This window comes from Anticarsia gemmatalis, chromosome 17 (genome assembly GCF_050436995.1).
Source record: "Anticarsia gemmatalis isolate Benzon Research Colony breed Stoneville strain chromosome 17, ilAntGemm2 primary, whole genome shotgun sequence".
Classification (NCBI taxonomy): Eukaryota; Metazoa; Arthropoda; class Insecta; order Lepidoptera; family Erebidae; genus Anticarsia; species Anticarsia gemmatalis.
In genome coordinates, this window is record NC_134761.1 from 9,092,928 (window position 1) to 9,112,235 (window position 19,308).

At 35.7% G+C, this 19,308-nt stretch overlaps 4 protein-coding genes across 6 annotated transcripts in view; 2 read left to right on the forward strand and 2 right to left on the reverse strand.

Annotated features, from left to right (window-relative positions):
* Nucleotides 1-4,556: 4,556 nt before the first annotated feature.
* RpL12 (ribosomal protein L12) lies at nucleotides 4,557-6,475 on the reverse strand. Its single transcript, XM_076125086.1, has 4 exons — nucleotides 6,309-6,475; nucleotides 6,157-6,230; nucleotides 5,151-5,331; nucleotides 4,557-4,781 (listed from the first exon to the last, which is right to left on the reverse strand). Exons 1-4 carry the CDS (start codon nucleotides 6,343-6,345, stop codon nucleotides 4,579-4,581), a joined length of 495 nt encoding a protein of 164 aa, XP_075981201.1. The 5' UTR covers nucleotides 6,346-6,475; the 3' UTR covers nucleotides 4,557-4,578.
* Nucleotides 6,476-6,930: 455 nt separating this feature from the next.
* Nucleotides 6,931-11,834, forward strand: TSG101 (tumor susceptibility gene 101). Its single transcript, XM_076124863.1, has one exon. It carries the CDS (start codon nucleotides 7,075-7,077, stop codon nucleotides 8,287-8,289), a length of 1,215 nt encoding a protein of 404 aa, XP_075980978.1. The 5' UTR covers nucleotides 6,931-7,074; the 3' UTR covers nucleotides 8,290-11,834.
* A 448-nt stretch (nucleotides 11,835-12,282) lies between these two features.
* On the reverse strand, nucleotides 12,283-16,921 carry SerRS (Seryl-tRNA synthetase). Its single transcript, XM_076125094.1, has 8 exons — nucleotides 16,506-16,921; nucleotides 15,757-15,973; nucleotides 14,378-14,538; nucleotides 13,932-14,113; nucleotides 13,626-13,716; nucleotides 13,195-13,451; nucleotides 12,792-12,918; nucleotides 12,283-12,497 (listed from the first exon to the last, which is right to left on the reverse strand). Exons 1-8 carry the CDS (start codon nucleotides 16,824-16,826, stop codon nucleotides 12,378-12,380), a joined length of 1,476 nt encoding a protein of 491 aa, XP_075981209.1. The 5' UTR covers nucleotides 16,827-16,921; the 3' UTR covers nucleotides 12,283-12,377.
* A 518-nt stretch (nucleotides 16,922-17,439) lies between these two features.
* Rme-8 (receptor mediated endocytosis 8) overlaps nucleotides 17,440-19,308 on the forward strand; it is a 29,224-nt gene continuing 27,355 nt past the window's right edge. For all 3 annotated transcript variants that reach the window (XR_012959840.1, XR_012959841.1, XM_076124836.1), the window contains exons 1-2: nucleotides 17,440-17,579; nucleotides 18,529-18,878. Coding sequence is in view for 1 of the 3 variants with exons in the window: in XM_076124836.1 (XP_075980951.1) it covers nucleotides 18,540-18,878 (339 nt within the window). In the remaining 2 variants the exon portion in view is untranslated. The remainder of the gene's footprint in view (nucleotides 17,580-18,528; nucleotides 18,879-19,308) is intronic.

Consider the following 19,308-nt stretch of genomic DNA (forward strand, 5'->3'; position numbering starts at 1 on the left):
TTCCATGACATCATAAAACCAATTATAGCTGATTTTAAAATATTGTTAGTGTTTGAATTTAAAGTAAAAAATATTTTATTCATCTTCTTCCCTAGCAATTTTTTCCATCTTGTTCGATGTTTATATTAACATATAAGGTAATAAGCACAGAATTTTCCAAACGATAACGGCCGGTCTAGACTGATGTCATACGTTGGGTAGGTAGGTACCTACCGTATAACTTAAATTAGGAGCAGTGACCCTTAATTTCGGAGATATGTTACTTCATAATCGAGCATTTTGGAACTAGACCGTGCGAACTAAATTAGCGATTTTTACATATTTAAAGTTTTGTAGACGTGTATCAATTAAAATATATATGTTACTGTAAAAGCCCGAACTGTGGTAAATCCTAAGATTTTCCGGTAAAACCTAAGTGTGCTAATAGTGGTAGAAGTTCGAAATAAAATAATTGTTCGGACTTTTACAATTGAGAGTTGGTAAATCTTAGGATTTACCACAGTTCAGGCTTTTACAGTAACATATATAACATTAGTAGGTACGTAACGTAATTTTGCAGTAGATGGCAACACTGGCAAAAAAGGTCTTATGTTCGATTCTCGCGTTGAATTATTTAATGTATACAATTCCTTTTCTAATAGCAATTGTATATTTACAATTTACTATCTCCCAATATTCGAACTAGGAACAAAATTACCTTGACACCGTACCTATATGTATTAAACTTAAACATTTTACATTGTAATACTGCGCCAAAGTACCTGCTAGAGGTCTTAAGCCCGCTGCACACGACGCTTGTTTTGCTGCTGGATTGCTTGCGGGGCCCTCTGCTGGCTACTCTGGTGGCAGCGCTGCGAGAAAGTGACGTCACTGCTGGCTCTGCAGCGTGGTTGCGTGCTGGCTGTCGATGATAGAACGTGTGCTATTTTTCGTGACGGCTTGCTTGCGTGTTCTCTTTTTTTCGTGCTCTGTTGTTGAAAAAATATGTCGCAAAGGTGGTCTCCGGAGCAAATTAATGCTTTAATTGACGCATACAAAGAAGAACCGTGTTTGTATGCAACAAATACTCCGAATTACCACAACAAGCGTCTTCGAACTGAGGCTCTTGATAGAGTGAGGAACGCAGTTTTGGGGTTAAAGCCAACCGTGACGGCAAAAGAGTGCTCAACCAAGGTTTACAATTTGAGAAACTACTGTACTGTACTGTAGAGGTTAGAAACACTCGTCTCTTTAATCGGTGCGTCACTTCGATGCACGCCTAGCGACAAGCACCGTGTGAAGCCAACCTACCAAGGGAGCCATCAGCGCACCCAGCGCCACAGCCAACTTCGAACTCAGCGGCAAATTCTAGCAAGCTATCTAGCAGCAAAACAAGCGTCGTGTGCGTTGGGCTTTAGGTACATTCAGAAGGTGAACATTTGAAACATCGAGTTAAATTGTTCGTGATATAAAGCATCGAGTCTGTTCATTATTTAGGGCCCAAATTACATCAGAACGAACAGTGTACGTTACGCCAGCAAGAAAGTGTCACCTAGAGTGATATAAGTAGAACGTATAATTAGTGCGCAATCTGCTGTAAATGTGCGCCGCATAAAAAAATTGTGCATGTTGTAGTTTTGAAAAAAAAACGTAAAAACGATTCCTGCTGGAGTAACGTTGTTCTAGCAAGAAAATTCTAGACGAATTATCGGAGAGATAAAATACATACATGGGCAGAGAGCTTATATTTGTGCAAGTATGTGCGCCATAAATATAATTTGTGCGTCTTCAGGTTTTCGAGATATTGCGTTTCTCGCTGCAGTAACGTTTTGCAAATTCGTGTATCTCCAAGACCATTTTATGTGCGCCTGTAGAATGAACATACACGAATAGCTCTTAATTTGTGCATATTTGTGACATAATTAGATGCCAGATAATATTTATAATTTTCAAGTAATCGCGCTTTATTGAAAACTTAAAAAAATATTGTAGCGCCTAAATGAGAAGACGTATAAGCTCGCTAAAAACTGTATTCGTTCCATCTTTTTGTTTATAATTACCATAAAAAGTTTCAAAACAGAACCTACAAGCGTTAATGAATAATATTACTAAAAGTCGAAACGACGGCATCATAACTTTGACGCCAACAAACAAGAAACTGGCTCAACCTAAGATGTGTAGATGTAAACCAAAAATTAGTGCATTTATCAAATAATATATAGTAAAAATATCCAGCTTCAACTGTTTCGTGTTAAGTAAATATTAATATCAAACCAAAACAGTTATTCAGCGCAGGTTATCCGACCAAATTCGAATGACTACAAAAAAGCGACGGATTCATACGTGTCGATGACCTTCTTAACTTTACTCGCTAACTGGTTGAAACGTATTGTGCCCGAGTACAGTGCAGTAGAAAATAGTTAAAAATAAATAACTTTTGATTAAATTAAACATACCTATTCTTCTATCATTCTATTCTAGCTGTTCCGGTAACTTTGCGCACGATTATGTACATCATTTGTTGGCCGAGATATAATTTAGTTTTGGGTATGATAGTATGATACGCGAACGTAGTATAGACCGGTTAAAATTATTATTCTTTTTTATCCTTTTATTAATTGCCTAATTTGAAAACCCAAACCTAAGCAGCCCGATATGTGAAACTTGAGTTGAAGTTTTCAAATCCGGCTATTCTTTAAAAAACATAAATTGATAACAAAATATAACGCTCTATAGGTTTTTATTACGTTCGCGTACTATATAATCATACCTAACCAAAACATAATTATATCTCGGCCAAAACAACAACTACTTAATATTTAAATTTCACGCCATGATGGTACTGAACTACTTTAAGTGATTTTATTGTTTGTGTACTTAAGTAAATGAAAAACTGATCTGTGATTTTAAATAATACCAAATGACTATACAAGGTACAAATAGTTTAATTGAACAATGTTTGTTCTAATATTTATAGGTAGAAAATTTGATCTGTGATTTGTTGCCATAATTACTTTAAGAATCATGATTATGATAATAAAAATAATATTTTTTTAAACCAACAAGCTTTTTGATTTCATATGATCAGAAAGTACATTTAATACCTAGGTATATTACATATATTATATTTTTATTAGGTCATTGTAATAATAATTCCCAACGAACATTTGAGCGTGACTGTACGAACACAGTTTAGGTGTAATACGTTTAATAAAGGAGGTCATCGATACGTATGAATCCGTCGCTTTTTTGTAGTCATTCGAATTTGGTCGGATAACCTGCGCTGAATAACTGTTTTGGTTTGATATTAATATTTACTTAACACGAAACAGTTGAAGCTGGATATTTTTACTATATATTATTTGATAAATGCACTAATTTTTGGTTTACATCTACACATCTTAGGTTGAGCCAGTTTCTTGTTTGTTGGCGTCAAAGTTATGATGCCGTCGTTTCGACTTTTAGTAATATTATTCATTAACGCTTGTAGGTTCTGTTTTGAAACTTTTTATGGTAATTATAAACAAAAAGATGGAACGAATACAGTTTTTAGCGAGCTTATACGTCTTCTCATTTAGGCGCTACAATATTTTTTTAAGTTTTCAATAAAGCGCGATTACTTGAAAATTATAAATATTATCTGGCATCTAATTATGTCACAAATATGCACAAATTAAGAGCTATTCGTGTATGTTCATTCTACAGGCGCACATAAAATGGTCTTGGAGATACACGAATTTGCAAAACGTTACTGCAGCGAGAAACGCAATATCTCGAAAACCTGAAGACGCACAAATTATATTTATGGCGCACATACTTGCACAAATATAAGCTCTCTGCCCATGTATGTATTTTATCTCTCCGATAATTCGTCTAGAATTTTCTTGCTAGAACAACGTTACTCCAGCAGGAATCGTTTTTACGTTTTTTTTTCAAAACTACAACACGCACAATTTTTTTATGCGGCGCACATTTACAGCAGATTGCGCACTAATTATACGTTCTACTTATATCACTCTAGGTGACACTTTCTTGCTAGCGTAACGTACACGAACGAACACGCAGCATGTCCAACGTCGCGTTGGCTACCTATGAAATTAGCGGGACGGGGCAGTTTGTTTGTACTAAATAATTTAAAGACTGATAGGTCTATGTTTCACGAACCGACTTACAAAAATCCGTGGTGTGCTTTCAGCACTTACTGGAACTTCAAGACTTGTGCTCGACGCTTCTGCGCCGGTCAGTATTTTGGCATACTCAGAGCGAACTGCATCATTACAGGGAGTATAACGTGTTCCCCTCTCGAGCATAAAATTATTTGCAACAGCAGCGTTTGCTGTGACAGCAAGTCGTCCGTCCATATTTATTGCGTGTGTTATAAGAACTGTGTATTGGAAGAAACGTACTACATCGATGTACGTGCGTGCACACTTGATACCGCGCTCAGATCTTCTAGCCCACATTAATTTTCTTTTTAGATGATGTCAAAGATTCATCACATATATGCGACGTTACCTATCCAATTAGCCGTAATAAGGAAATAATTAATATTAAAGGGTAATAGAAAGTAAAACAACTTTTCTAAATTAAGGCCTCAATTTATTCATCAATGGTGAGAGCACCGGTGTTGATGTCATTGATGAGGTCGTGTGGGGGCCTGCCCTCGACTGTGCAGCCGACCGACTGTGCGGTACCGAGGATCTCCTTCACTGTGCCGGAGAGGTAGCGCGCCATGGAACGCGGTCTCATTGTCTTGGCGATGCTGATCACATCCTCGAGTGAGATGTTGCCGTTGTGTTTAACTGGAAGTTAGAAGATTTAAGGTTATATTAATAAGCAGGTAATAATAATAATTTGTATTAATATGTAGGTATTTGGCGACGTGCGTGTTGTTCAGTTTACACCAGTATGACTAGGAAAAAAGTAATCTTATATGAATTTGGAAGGGTTAATGTTGCGCGTTAACATTGCGTGTTTTCATTTAGGATCGTGGTTAAGATTTCTGAATTAATTTTTTTTTTAATTTACTAGGTCTCTCATAACTTTTGAACAATCTAAATTAGTTGAAATTATATTTGAAAGCAAAAATATTTTATCAAAATTACTTTTGTGAATAATCTTGTTTAGACAAAAACAATAAACTTCTTAGAATAATGGTATTTGATACTCACTGTTCTTCTGCTTCTTACGATCACGTGGGGGCTCCTTGAGTGCTCTGATGATGAGGGCAGCAGCCGAAGGTACCACAGAGATCTGGGCCTGTCTGTTCTGTACAATCAGCTGTACGGTGATCTTCAGACCCTTCCAGTCACTGGTAGCCTTGGCAATGTCGTCACCAACCTTCTTGGGGGACTGTATGCAGAAATTTTGTTAATAAGACATTTTGAAAGTGCTTAGGGCAGTTACAGTTTTGTTTTTAACTTTAAAGTGAATTATAAATTGTTGATTATGAGTATACAGCAAAAAATTATTGTAGAAGAAACTAAAGTAGATATTTACGGGTAAACATCAAAAACTAATCATAGTAAAAAGTTCAGAGTACCAATGTTTAACAAGTAAAATGAGCACATGTTCAACTATGGTAACTTCTGAACATTATTATCTCAACTATATGAAACAGGACTTGCTATCAAAACAATTAAGTACTTTCAATCGATAATATGAGATGAGATTTTAAGTTTTGTTTATAAAATCTGTGTTTCAAAATCATGTGGTTGAGCAACATGTCGATATAGTCACAATAATAGGCTACTTACTCACACCAGCTGTAAATCACAATACCTATAGAAAGCATGGCAGTCACATTGCCTGGTCCGCGACTCCTTATTGGGCATTCGGAGTAGCCGCGACAGGGAAACTGATCCTGAGTCGCGGGTTCCTTCCATCCGCCACCCGGAAGGACGCGCCTGGTAGGGAGGCACCCCCCAGGATGATAACTAACGAGACAACTAGACTTTACTGTCTCCAAAGTGGAGAGCCCAACATTATAACCATTTCAAACTTTTAAATACGTTATTTAATGTCACATGTGATACCATAAAGCTTTATTATTCAGTCTAATTGTCTCTAAATCCACAGTATTATGTGGAACCCAACCAAACTATAGGTTCTGGGACTGCCATGCCACATTTTGAGGTTAGAAGTTTGTTAACTTCTTTAACCAAAATTTATACTCACCAGACCAAGAGGACCGATTTTAGGAGCCAAAGATGATGTGGCACCAACTTCTCCACCAACGCATCGCAAGTTTACTGTAAAAATACACAACAATATTGTAGAACACTATCACTGACAAATCCGGCAACTTTTACACTGTTATTGACCCTTACCGATTTTAATTTCATTAGGATCGAACTTAGGCGGCATTGTGCTTGTTTGTTAATTAACAAATTAACGTATTTAAACTTATTCCAAGATGATTAACTTGGATTAAAAGGCGAACCGCTGCCCGAACGTTTTGCAACGCAAGACAGTTCACCGGAAAAAGAACTTGACAGGTTAGAAACTGACGTTTAAACTTTTATTTTAATCTGAAAGTAGCTGCGAATTGAAACCATGTCTTTTGATTTAAGTTATACAACCAGTGTAGTAATAATACCTACTTAATCATTATGCTGGTCATACACAGGTACTAGATAGCGGCAGATAGGTATAGATAGATACCGAAAAACGGGGGGAAAATAGTTTTTGTTATCTTCTCTAAAAAAAATATTGTCTCTATTGCTAGTACTTACAGGCATCTAATGTCTAACTGAGATGTTTCGCAGTTTAATTTATTATTACTCCATTGCTAAGGATTTTGCTGGTGTTCTTTGTCCGAGATAATTTCTTAAATTTTTTGGGCACTTGTCGCCCTGTCAGTGACTATGTAGGTAATACATGTATATGTATTACCTAGTCGATTTTAAGAAACTATGAGAAACACAAATAATTAGACATTTTGGTTTTATCTGTGGCCAAAATGTCAATAATAGCTGTCTCTCTGACTCTGAGACAGTGAATTTGTGATTTTGTAATTGGGGCTTTGATAAAGTGCGAATTGTTTGATTATTCGTCATACATCATTTGCTACCATTTAATATAAACGATTAAAACATGGCTAACGATGATGTAGTGTTGAAGCAGTATCTATCTAAGTACAAACATCGCGACTTCACCGCCCGTGAGGTGATTAATCTAATACAAGTGTATAGAAGTTTGACCTATCGTCTGGAAGCCTTTGTTTTCAACAATGGCACTCGGAAAGACCTCCTGAACCTCGAGGGCACTATTCCTGTGAACTACAAAGGCGCGTATTATAACATCCCCGTGTGTATCTGGTTGATGGATACTCATCCTCAAAATGCGCCGCTCTGTTTCGTCAAACCCACGTCAGATATGTCTATCAAAGTATCTAAATATGTAGACAGTAACGGCAAAGTTTACCTGCCGTACTTGCACGAGTGGACGCAAAATGGCTCCACATTACAGAAGCTCATTCAGTGCATGGTTACTGCATTTGGAGAGTTACCTCCCGTCTATTCTAAGCCTCGTACTGAGGCTAGACCTCCGTATCCAGTGAGTTCCTTCATGCCCCCTGCTGCTGGTGGCTATCCCTTTCCTCAGGGTGCCCCACAACCAGGTTACCCATCTCCTGTGCCATATCCAACTACTTCAAACCTGCCCTACCCCTCATTTGGCACACCATATCCTGGTTCTGTCAGCTCTAATGGCATGCCGTACCCACCTGCTGCAGCTACAACTACTCCTTATCCACCTGCTGCAGGCTATGGACCAGGGCCAGGCCCTGATGTAGCTGGAGGTACTATCACCGAGGAGCACATTAAAGCATCTCTACTATCTGCTGTTGAGGACAAGCTTCGAAGAAGGCTGAAGGAACAATCTCAGCAATCTCAAGCTGAGCTGGAGACTCTGCGGCGCACACAGCAGGAACTGCGTGAAGGAAAGACAAGACTTGAGGACATCCTCACAAGATTGCAAAGAGAGAGGACTGAATTAGACAAGAATGTAGCTGTATTACAGGAGAAAGAAAGAGAATTGCAAACAGCTATAGAAAGACTGCAGGAACAGGAAGGTGTGGATGTAGATGAAGCTGTTGTGACAACTGCACCATTGTATTCTCAGCTTTTAAATGCTTTCGCAGAGGAAGCTACTTTAGAAGATGCTATCTATTACATGGGAGAGGCTCTGCGTAAGGAGGTCATTGACTTGGATACGTTCCTGAAGCAAGTGCGTACTCTGGCTCGACGTCAATTCACGCTGCGTGCTCTGATGCACAAGTGTCGGCAAAAGGCTCAGTTGGCGTGCTAATAGTGGCTGATTTTCTGGCACAGTGGCATTAAGTCAATGAGTCCATGGCTTATGCGCTTGTCAGAAATATCTGTGATTTAAATTGTGATGATTCACATACATGCATATTGCATCGTCTTGAACTGGGCTCAGTGGTTATTTTTTGAGGCTGCCTTCAAACAATAACCTAACATCAATTACGATACAATTTGTGTAACCTGTGCAACTGACTAAAGCATTTGACATTTCAGTGTCAGTGATGTTCTTTATTTGCTTTCACAGTTCATTTGCAGTTAAATGAAGACAACTGTAAAGTCTTTCATATAGTAATATCATTATTATTTTAAACATGTGTAAATTCATAATGAATTAGTATACTATACAGCTTTGAAATGGAATGTTATATCCATCTTTCTGATGTCAAAAATAGGTCATATTTACATGTAGTTTAATCAAGTTATGAAGCTATCTGTTTCACTATAGACAATGTATTTATCCTAGCCTTTTATCATTACATTGTGCATTTACTACATTATCTAGCCTAGAATTTGTTAGATGTTGATTGTAGTCATCCCAATGTATCAAGTGTGTTATCGCTTAAATAATTAAAGTCCTTTATAACGTAAAACCTTATATCGTAATTTATAGATCATGATTTTCCATGTAGTAAAGTGACCAGATTCTGTATCTGAAAATAATTAATTTATATGCTGTCTTTTTCATGTAAGTAAATATAGAAAAAGACATCATAATAGATGATCTAGATTATTTTTTCGTATGGAACTGGTCTTTAATTTTAAACCTAGTTATAAAGGTGGGACAAGTATAGAAGTGGACTTTTGATAGATCACAATATGTAATTTACCTTATTGTACCTTAAATCTTATCTTTTTCTGTAAACAAACTGAAATGTTTGTTTTAATACTTACGACTTTTAATTAGTGAAGCATTAAAATTAAATATTCATGTTACGAATGTTTTGCATAACTACAGTTGTAAAAATCTTTAGTTTCATTCATAATGGTCAAACGTTGGCGTGGCACGCGGCACTTACATCTATTACTCACGACATTTAATTCAAATTAAAAAAAAACATAAAATGCCGCCAATGACCGCGCTTTTTATACTGGGACGAGACTTAGACATTGTTCACATATATAATTAGTAATCGGGACTTCAGCGAAATGACCTATGATAAAGTAAGGATAAATAGATAATATCGTTTGGTTCAGTTGCAAAAACACAGACGAAATACATTTTTGTATTGTAGTGTTATGTGCTGAAATGGTAATTCTGCGATTGAGGTTTCGATTGCTGATATCAGATTGTGAACAGGGCTTTAAACATGGTTATGGAAGATATTTAGGGTACTAAACTAATAGCATATTAGTTAAGTGCTGCAGACTAGCGGCAAACCAAAGTGCATCATAAAAGAGTACCCTAAGAATGTGTTAATACTTGTCATTTCTAAGGTACACCTGAGTTACAAGAAATAAATATTTGAGTCGCCAGCTTTAGGTTGACAAAGATCAGAAAGGACATCGTTCCATGTATTGATGAGATTCAATTTCTCTAATGTAACTCAGGTATCTCCGAACATGGCATGTATCAACACAAATATCAAGCAAGCAGGGTTGTCACTTCGTATTTAAGTGCTAGACAATAAAGTAAACATAATCATTTGGTCATTCATACAAAAGCTGTGTTGTGATCATAAACCACTGGTTGTATAAAAATATGTGCCATGTTCAGGCAAGGGATGAGTGTGATGTTAATTATATTCAATATTTAATCGTTTATAGTGTAATTAAGTGTTAAAAACGTGGGCACTACGTTCTGAATCTACGTGCCCGGTTTCTAAGGCACGTTTAGCGGTATTTTGTCTATTCAAACTGTTTTTTTATATGAATTTAAATGCGATTGAATAGATAAACGAAGGGGGGTTAGTGATTTCCAGAAAAGAGACAGTTGCTAACAATCCTATCCAATTTGTAGTGCCCTATTAAATATTGGAATATTTCTTACTCATACGTTAAATACATAATATATTGCTTTAAAATTTGGTGTTAGATTGTAACTTTGTATGTATCCCGTTGCCTAGAGCGGCGTCGCGTTGATATACCTAATGATAGAAGCACTAGACAAATGATGTCATCAATCGATCAACACATTGTTACGTCATCAGGGAAATGTCCTACATTTCCGTTTATCATGAACTTGACTGAATTTGCATGCAATGTCGTTTTATCGATTACTAACCGAACATGCAAGTAGACTGCAACTATAGGTATGCAGAGATGTAGCGTATCCAACTATTTTTCACCGTTACCTAAAGCAAGACATTATTAGGCTACAGGTCACGCCTATAACAGGTTGTAAAAAAGTAAAGACAAATAACGTGTTGCACGCAATTCAGCGATTAGTAATGTTATTCTTGTAGCAGTCACTCAAAGAAATAGATGGGCATGGGGCCGAATTAGACCGCCCCTTACACCCCCTAAAACAGGTACCTACTGCCAATAAAAATATGGCTTAAGACATAATTTTTGCACTATTAAGACTGTGTAAATAAGATCTATTCATTTCAATTTACTCATTACAATTTAAATAGATGAATGTTTTAACGAATTATTATAGTGTTACATAATATTTTTTATTTCATATATCGTTTATGTTTAAAGTAGTTTTAATGCTTTTATATTATTATGGTAAAAGTCAGGTAAAAGACTAATTATGAAGTTGTAAAAAAGGAACTCGATAGCAAATGTTTCTTACTATAGTACCTCGATTCAAAACCAATCGTGTTGAGAGTTTGCGCGAGTTTTTTGCTGCAATTAAAGTTACCTTGTATTGTTTAAAGTACCAAGCACTGAAGTGCCATCTCTGTTTAAAAGGCACGCAATATTTGTAACTTCATAATTATTCATTATTGCTTCTAACATAGGATAAAAATATTTAGCAGTTGTAGATTTTTATAATAAAAATGCAATTTATTTAATCGATTCGTTTAAGATGCTTTGTTCCTTTGTACAGATGTATATGGTATGTAGCTAGAGGCGGGATTCTTGCACGACGTAGTAGGTAATCATCACGTTAATTCACCTCACTGTACTGTTGTTATTTACCATTGTAACGTGGTTATTTATACTTGTTTAAGTTGTCATGCGAAAGTCCCGTATAAAGGGCGTATTCATATTTAAATTGGATGTAGGTATATCAGTTATACACTGTAGTCGGTTTAAAATGTTAAGGAACTTCAAAATTGAAATTATTTGATGTACCTACGAAATGTAACTCAGAAAGCAAGGGTTAGTACATTTCGATAAGTCCAGCCGGTCGTCGAATTGAAGGCCCAATGAGACAATATTCTGGGAACGTTTGCTTAGTCGGCTATATATTATACAGTGTCTAAGAATGACGTAAGATTTCAATTGAGATATGAATACGCCCCACATTCTGAGAGATTATTGTTAATCATTTTTGTATCTTGACGGATGTATATAGAGTAAGTTTGCATTGCATTGTACCCGCTGACTGATATTTGTCACAATAAATGCGAAATAGCATGATGATGTTTTATTATAATTCCCGCTAATGAATTCAATACTCATGATAAGATAATATACAACTATTACACTGTTATCTTAGTTTATTGCAGCGTCCTGGTGATTTGTGTGTAACTAACGGCGGGTTTCCTCACATCTAGATAAAACAAATTAGCATAACATAAATTAGACCAACTTTTCATAACGTATTTCCCGTCCTTTCATCGATCTGTTAGTCATAATAAATTGGAAAACCTGTTCAAATTGATAACTGAACTAGAGACTCGTCAGTAACACTTGGTTTAGGTACTTTTTTGACAAAGCAACCCTCTTCAGAATTATTTATTTTTATTTCGTACGAGTGCCAACGTTTTGAACCAGTTATGCGTATTTGTGGCACCCGCACCTCCGAAACTGAAGTACTGCCACTATTACTGATTGAATTAAGAGATTAAATAAAAACACATAGTAATATAATCTGTCCATTTATTAATTATATAAATTGTAAGCTTAGCGTGACAAATAAATTAAATGCGTGATGTGCGGAATGATTTCTTAGCGCATTTATTTCTTCTTGCCCTTCTTAGCGGCGGCGGCAGCTTCAAGGTCAATGGGCGCTGGCTTCACGAACGGGATCAGCTCTTGGTATTGTTCAGGCATCCATGGCTTCAGTACTTCAGGTACCTGGTAATAAAATTTAATTATTAGACTATTATTTTGTTCCTGACATTATTTGAAAAATATACACAAGTAAGGTTTATCTTGTCCTCGTCAGATACGTCACGTTATATACGTTTTCAATAGACGCATACATAGTTATCTCGCAAATCATTACAATCACCGATTCAAATGGACGTGAGTAAACCTATTTAAAGCATAATACCGCTTCAGTACTGTTGCTTGGAGCCCACGATGTTTATGAATATGAGAAGTTGGAGATTAATTTAAGTTTTATTTGTTTTAAAATGTATTTTGTACCTTGACTCCCTCCTCGGTCTGGTTGCATTCAAGCAGCGCGCAGATGACTCGTGTGGTGGCGCACATGGTCGCGTTCAACATGTGCACGTACTCCGTAGCTGCGTTCATCTTCTTAGTCTGGCCATATCTGTATATAATATAAAACATAATCAACGATTTTTAACTATAGATAGTTCGCATAATGATGCAAACAGGACTTAAAACTTTTACGGTTTTATGTTTTCACGACTTCTATAATCAAATCAATAGACCATATTTAAGTAAGTTTCCTAGTTCATTAGTTTATACTGTTCTGTTATAAGCAGGTAATTTTATTATCCAATCACTTTCTACAGGCCCTGCACATTATAGCTGCAGTGCAAACTCAAAATGTTTATTTTTCTTCTAAATCTAGTTAACTTACCTGACAAGCAATCTCCTAGCCTGGTATTCTAAACAGTTACTGCAAGACACGAGTTCACGGAAGGCGCCTGAGCCAGGGAACCAGGCTTCCAGGTCGAGTTTCTTAGAGGCAGCGTGGTTGAGCGCTCCAGAGACAATGTTGACAACACGGTAAGGAATGCCAAGTACTTGACAGAACTCTTCAGCGTTGGCAATCATCTCGTCCATCATTTGCCAAGATGCGTTGTCGTGGGGTGAGGTTAACACGAATTGTTCTACCTGGAAAAAAACGAAGGTTAAGGATTTGAGAGATAGACATTTTATATTACGACGGACTTCTCAGCTAGTTAGAGTTGTAATATAGGGTGGATACTTGAAAAGTATTTTCGAATCACGTTTTGCTATGTCATTGAATGCAAAAATATATACAAGTTTACTGTATTTACAATTTACCTTCTCAAATTGATGTACCCTGAAGATACCACGAGTGTCACGACCGTGGGAGCCGACTTCTTGACGGAAACAAGTTGAGATACCTGCATACCTAAAACCAAACAGAATAACATAATAATATAATAAACATTGTTTGATTGAATTATCTTTCTTATTTTATAAACCTCTTGGAGACTTTTCAAAGTGACTGCATAATATAAGCCAAAATTCTCTTCGCGACAAACTCAAAAACTAGGCTACTTGGCGGACTTGCATGGCGTGAAGTAAGTTATTTAATAATTTTTATAAGGATTAAGGGGAACTTACCTAATAGGTAAGGAAGCTTCAGGCAGCCACTCGTCTCTGTGGAACGCAGCGATGGGCTGTTCCGAGGTGGCGATGAGGTACTTCTCTTCAATGGCATTGTCGCCTTTGTTCTCTGATCCCTTGCCCACTACCTTGTACAGCTCCTCGTCGAATTGCGCTAATTGAGCTACTTCTTGCATCACCTTGAATTGGAAATTAGAAGATCAGTATATTGTTATAAAGAAATATGTTTTTTTTTTGTTAGTATATTTCCACTGTAGGTATATAGCACATATTGGCAATGGCCTCAGCTACAAAGAAATGTCATTCTAAGTTCATAAGTCATACTTATTGTGGAAACACAAATAATAAAGCAAAAATATTTTAATATTCACATTCCATAGTAACAATCATTTGACCTTATTGTTCAAACAATCTAAGTTGTTATTATAATAAATCATAGATACCTCTTTCCTCATGAAGAAAGGCGTATACAATGGAGTATATCCCTTCTTTAGCAACATTCTAAGAGATAATTGTACTAGTGCGTGTTCTAAGAACACGGCGGCTCCTTTGAGGTAGTACCCGCGACCGCCGGCGACCGCAGCGCCACGCTCACCGTCCATTCCTGGTTTAAAAATAATTATGATGAATATAAAAATGAATGAGAAGAATGGAAGTTTGCCACTGATAGGGTAATTTGAAAGGAACTTTGCCCAGCAGTGGGCCAATCAACCACGCCATGGAAATAAAAAGAATGACAGATTAGTTGATATTATGTTTTTTTATTTAAGACATTCAGATCATAATATAAGTCAAAAATAGAATTTGGAAAATTTTATGTGAAAAGCGACACATTCCTTTCAGAAGTAACTTTTTCAAATAATTCAAAACTCTGATTTTAAATAATAAAAATAAAGTTTATCAAATAAATATTTTTACGAATTGGATATCCTTAATCCCTCTATCAAATGTCACTGAACCAGATCTTATTAATTTCAAACAAATTAAATCAGCTGTTTGTACATAATTAATTGCAGTCAACTTATCCCTATTAATATGAATAGTAAAAAGGAAAACCACAATCCTATAGAACAGGTCACAATAAGGCATTATATTGCATCCAATCAGATGAGAAATATAGTGATATTAATTTGTAAACACAGTTGACAGTGGCAATCATTTAAGATAGTTAATATGTAATTACTATATACATCAAATTCATAGTAAATAGTTGAAATGGAGCCACATAATATAACAGTAATTAAAAACAAGTTATTGCTGAATCGTGACGTTAAAGTGTGCTAGTAAAAGTGATGTTTGAACAAGTGTTTCTCACATAAAAGATGGGTATGTAACAATTGAAAATACTTTATTTACTATCATTTACTATCATAGGATATAAAGATTATTTTTCAACAATTTACTTCAAAACATCACTTTGGGACTCATGCACAGTATTCTGGTTTTGTCTTAAGCTTGTTACGTGTAGCATTAATTGACCTAGTCAGGCCACAAAACCGTGTATATGTAGATGAAACTGATCAGCACAAGCCGAAAAAGTTGGATGAGGCAGTTTTGCTGTTCAATGAATATTGCTGAACTGAATATGGCCATAGCTTAGGCTATATTTATGTTAATGCCATGACAGATTGTTTGGTAGTGTATATCTAAGGCTCTAATTCGGCATTGGGTCATAAAGTAAGAGGCCTGAAAGAGTGTACTTGTGTACACCACAAATAGTCATCACAGGTGAAAATAGCCACCATAGCAGAATATAAAGAGATGAGAATTATGCATTAATTATTTAAAGTATTAAACTTATAGAGGCATGCTAACAACTCACCATCAATCATACAGATCAGATCTACATGAGAGTATTTAGTCCTAAACGCACAGTCTCCATGTGTCCTCTCAACCTTGTTGTGGTCCTCATCGTCGTCAACCGGCACTGACTCGTGGAGGTGGTTCCCAACTTCCCTCAATGCTGCTGAACGAGCCTTCTCCGCTACTATGAGACCCTGGTCGTTCTTTGTAATAGCTTCGTCTATTAGTACCCTGACCTGAAAATATTTTCAAATACTTTTAATACTGCAGGGATTAAAAAATGTACGAAAGTTACCAGCAAAATTAGTTTGTGGAGATCTTAGTGAATAGTATCTTTTGATCTAAATCCTAACATACTCACATAATAAACCTCACTTAATTGAAGAGGGCATTTAAACAAGTTTTTGTTTTATAAGCTGTTTCAACTAACTTAAATAACTAAGTGTATGTTGCTTGTTTTCTCTGCATTAGATGATGCAATCTGTATTTTCTAATGTAGTGAGTCATAGTATACCAATAAATAAAAACATTGAATGAAAAGCTACAGTAAAATATATTTTCAGTTTAATGATTTTTTTCAAACACAATGAATCATAAAATGTTAACTCATAATAAAAATTCATTTACATTGAAAAATAAATATATTGTTAACTAGTTATGTCCAAGAATAGCATATGGTCAACTTGAAACCTACATTTCTAAGAAGCTTTCAGAGTGAGCTTGCTATCAAAGCTTACATAATTATAATTGCTTGGAACTTTCACTCACCTTTTTGATTTGGTTCACAGTCAAAGGTTTTAACTGCTCTGCAGTTAAATCAACCAACTTGTCAGCTATTTCTTGAGGCACCGGTTCATCTTCTGGCCCAACCGGCTCTTTGCTCTTCATCTTAAGACCAATTTCTTTGCTGCACACATTCTTCAGCTTATTGTAATTGTCAGCTTCGTGGCGCAATCGTCTCCAAAGGGTATCCTGTTCGACCACGGTGTCGACCAGACCAACATCCTTAAACCTCTTTTTCTGGTTTTCACGAATTTTGTCTGGGTTACCGTCTTTGTCGGCACGAAACAGGTCCAAGTCGAGAACCATGTTGAGGCACTGGGTACGAACTAGGGTTTATAAAAAATGTGAAAAAGAAACAGCAGTGCACGTAGCACTGCATGCGGCAGAGAGCGGTTTCGTTCAAAAACTCTATGAATATAACCTAAAACTCTAACTTTTCTGTAAAAACATATATTCTTTGGCGCAATTTCTCACAAATTTAGAAGATAAAGTGATGGTTTATTGCTAAAAATTAATTAAAGTTATGTTTTTATTTCAATAAAACCTAAATTTCTAAATACATATCAGATTGTTACGTTGCAAAGAGTACTTTTTTATGTATCTGAACGTCTTCAAAATTGACATAAATGACGTTTAATCTTTGACGTTATCGATAGTGTTACTAGAATAATTACAGTGACTTTCTCTTTTTGACGATTACGATGTATGAAAACCATGTAACAAGTCGCCACAATTTAGAAGTCACAAGAGAATATAGTTTCCTCCTTAGGCTCTCTTATTTAATGTTTTTCTTGTTCACCACTCCATGAAGTTATTTTTATTCATTCAAAGTTATAATTTACCAACGAGCGACGCGACGATACAAATCTTTATGTCAAGCAGCAAGTTTGATAATTTATGTAACATGGCAACATGTATAAAATTGTCAATTTGATGAACTATTGGTCGGTCCTTTCTTGAGCTCCTCTTGTTCATATTTTTTACGTTTATTTGTATAATATGTGGCTCTTATCGGATACCAGCTGAGAGTATTGAAGCTTGTTTATCCAAATATAGTTTGTGAGTATTTATTTGCACGTTATCAAAGCGATTGTCCGTTAAAAATGTGTCGCACAGTTCCTTGTTTACACGTATTCGATATCAATGGTCTCCCGATCTATTTACAAAGGGGAGGATTGTTCTCATTAAAATTGGTTAAAGCTTGAATTGAAAGAGTTAGGACTAAAAATATTGTGATTTATTTCTCTAGACGTGTTTTTATGGGAGTAGACTTGTTGTAACTGTCCAGATTGTTTGTTAAACGGGTTTGTTATTGTAACACACTTGTTCTTGTAAGTAGGAATTATCGCCGGTTGTGATTAAATTGCTAATAAGAAACTACACGCATAGTATTTTCCATACACGTAATTATTTTTGTTATTATAGATAAACTGGACATAGATTGTGATTGATTAGTCATTAGTTTCTGACTTCACTGATCATTATCTGGATGTACATGTCAGTAAAGGCAATACTAATACATTTCCGTCTTCATGGAATAATAAAATTAATTATTTGAAATAGTAGATGGTATATAAAACACTGTTGCTATGAAGCTATTTTTTTATTCAAATTCCATTTCTTATTGGATTTCTCTTTATTGAATAGCAAGTATGTCTCATAATTTTTTGAATATATTTAGTAATATCACATCTTCTGTACCAGCTAAGACTGTACTAGCTTGCCCATAGATATTATTTCACAATTTATTAATCCTTGCCCAACAATAAGCATAATATCTGAACCTCAACAAAAAAAAATGTTTACACTTCACTTTTACTTCTATCATATATGTGATAAAAATTACCAAATCCCTTTAGTTTTTTAATTTGAAGATTTTTTATTATTTCTTGATCTTTTAATCAATCTAAAAGAGTAAAGTTAATTCTTTTTCATAGGTTGCTAAAATAGAACATGTTTTTTATCCAAAGCAACTTTATTACAATTTTAAAATGTTTATTGTCCACAGGCAATGTTAAGATGATTCCATTAAAAGACAACCAAGATGTGGCGTCATTCCTTGTCACGAAACACTCATGGAAGGGGAGATACAAACGGGTGTTCTCAATCGGCACTCACGGTATCACTACGTATAACCCGGACCGTTTGGAGGTGACCAACAAGTGGCTGTATGCAGATGTAGTCACTATTACGTCTGCAAAGCACTCAAATTCGGCCGCCAACCATGACTTTACACTGGTCATGAAGAAAGAAAAAAAAGTTGATACAATGAAGTTCTCATCTGAACATAAGTGTCTCGTTCTAACAGAGGCTTTTAAGTACAGGCATTCATTTGCTGAGAAACCAAAGGATGTTTATGTAAGTTTCTATGCCATATTTTTTTTAATTTATATTGAAGCATTACAAAGTCTATATTTACAGTTGAATAATCAAACCATCATCATCAGCTCAGCCTTTCTTCCATCTATGATAGAGTATGCTTCCAATCTTACTGAATACAGCTTAATACTAGTATTTTACATGAAGCGCTTGCCTAACTGATCCCCACAACCAGTTACCTGAGTAACACCATACCCCTCAGTAAGGCTGGTTGTCATACTTTCAAGCTTCTAACATAATTACACAGACCAAAGAGTTATGATTCTTTAAGAAAGTCTGATTTGTATGTTACAAATCATATGCATTGTTTTTGTAGTAATATAATAGTTGTATAAACTTTTACAATAAGTGTTTACTATATTTTCACAATATACTGCCTGTGTAGGTAAGGAAATGTTTAATGAACAAT

Excerpts from the sequence above, each read along its gene's own strand:
- RpL12 (XM_076125086.1), bottom strand. The coding sequence starts at position 6,345 with ATGCCGCCTAAGTTCGATCCTAATGAAATTAAAATCG. Across the intron at positions 6,231-6,308 it reads TCCTAATGAAATTAAAATCG|TAAACTTGCGATGCGTTGGT; the intron begins GTAAGGGTCAAT and ends GTATTTTTACAG. Across the intron at positions 5,332-6,156 it reads AAATCGGTCCTCTTGGTCTG|TCCCCCAAGAAGGTTGGTGA; the intron begins GTGAGTATAAAT and ends TTCTGCATACAG.
- TSG101 (XM_076124863.1), top strand. The coding sequence starts at position 7,075 with ATGGCTAACGATGATGTAGTGTTGAAGCAGTATCTATCTAAGTACAAA.
- SerRS (XM_076125094.1), bottom strand. The coding sequence starts at position 16,826 with ATGGTTCTCGACTTGGACCTGTTTCGTGCCGACAAAGACGGTAACCCA. Across the intron at positions 15,974-16,505 it reads CTGTGAACCAAATCAAAAAG|GTCAGGGTACTAATAGACGA; the intron begins GTGAGTGAAAGT and ends AAATATTTTCAG. Across the intron at positions 12,919-13,194 it reads GCTAGGAGATTGCTTGTCAG|ATATGGCCAGACTAAGAAGA; the intron begins GTAAGTTAACTA and ends TATTATATACAG.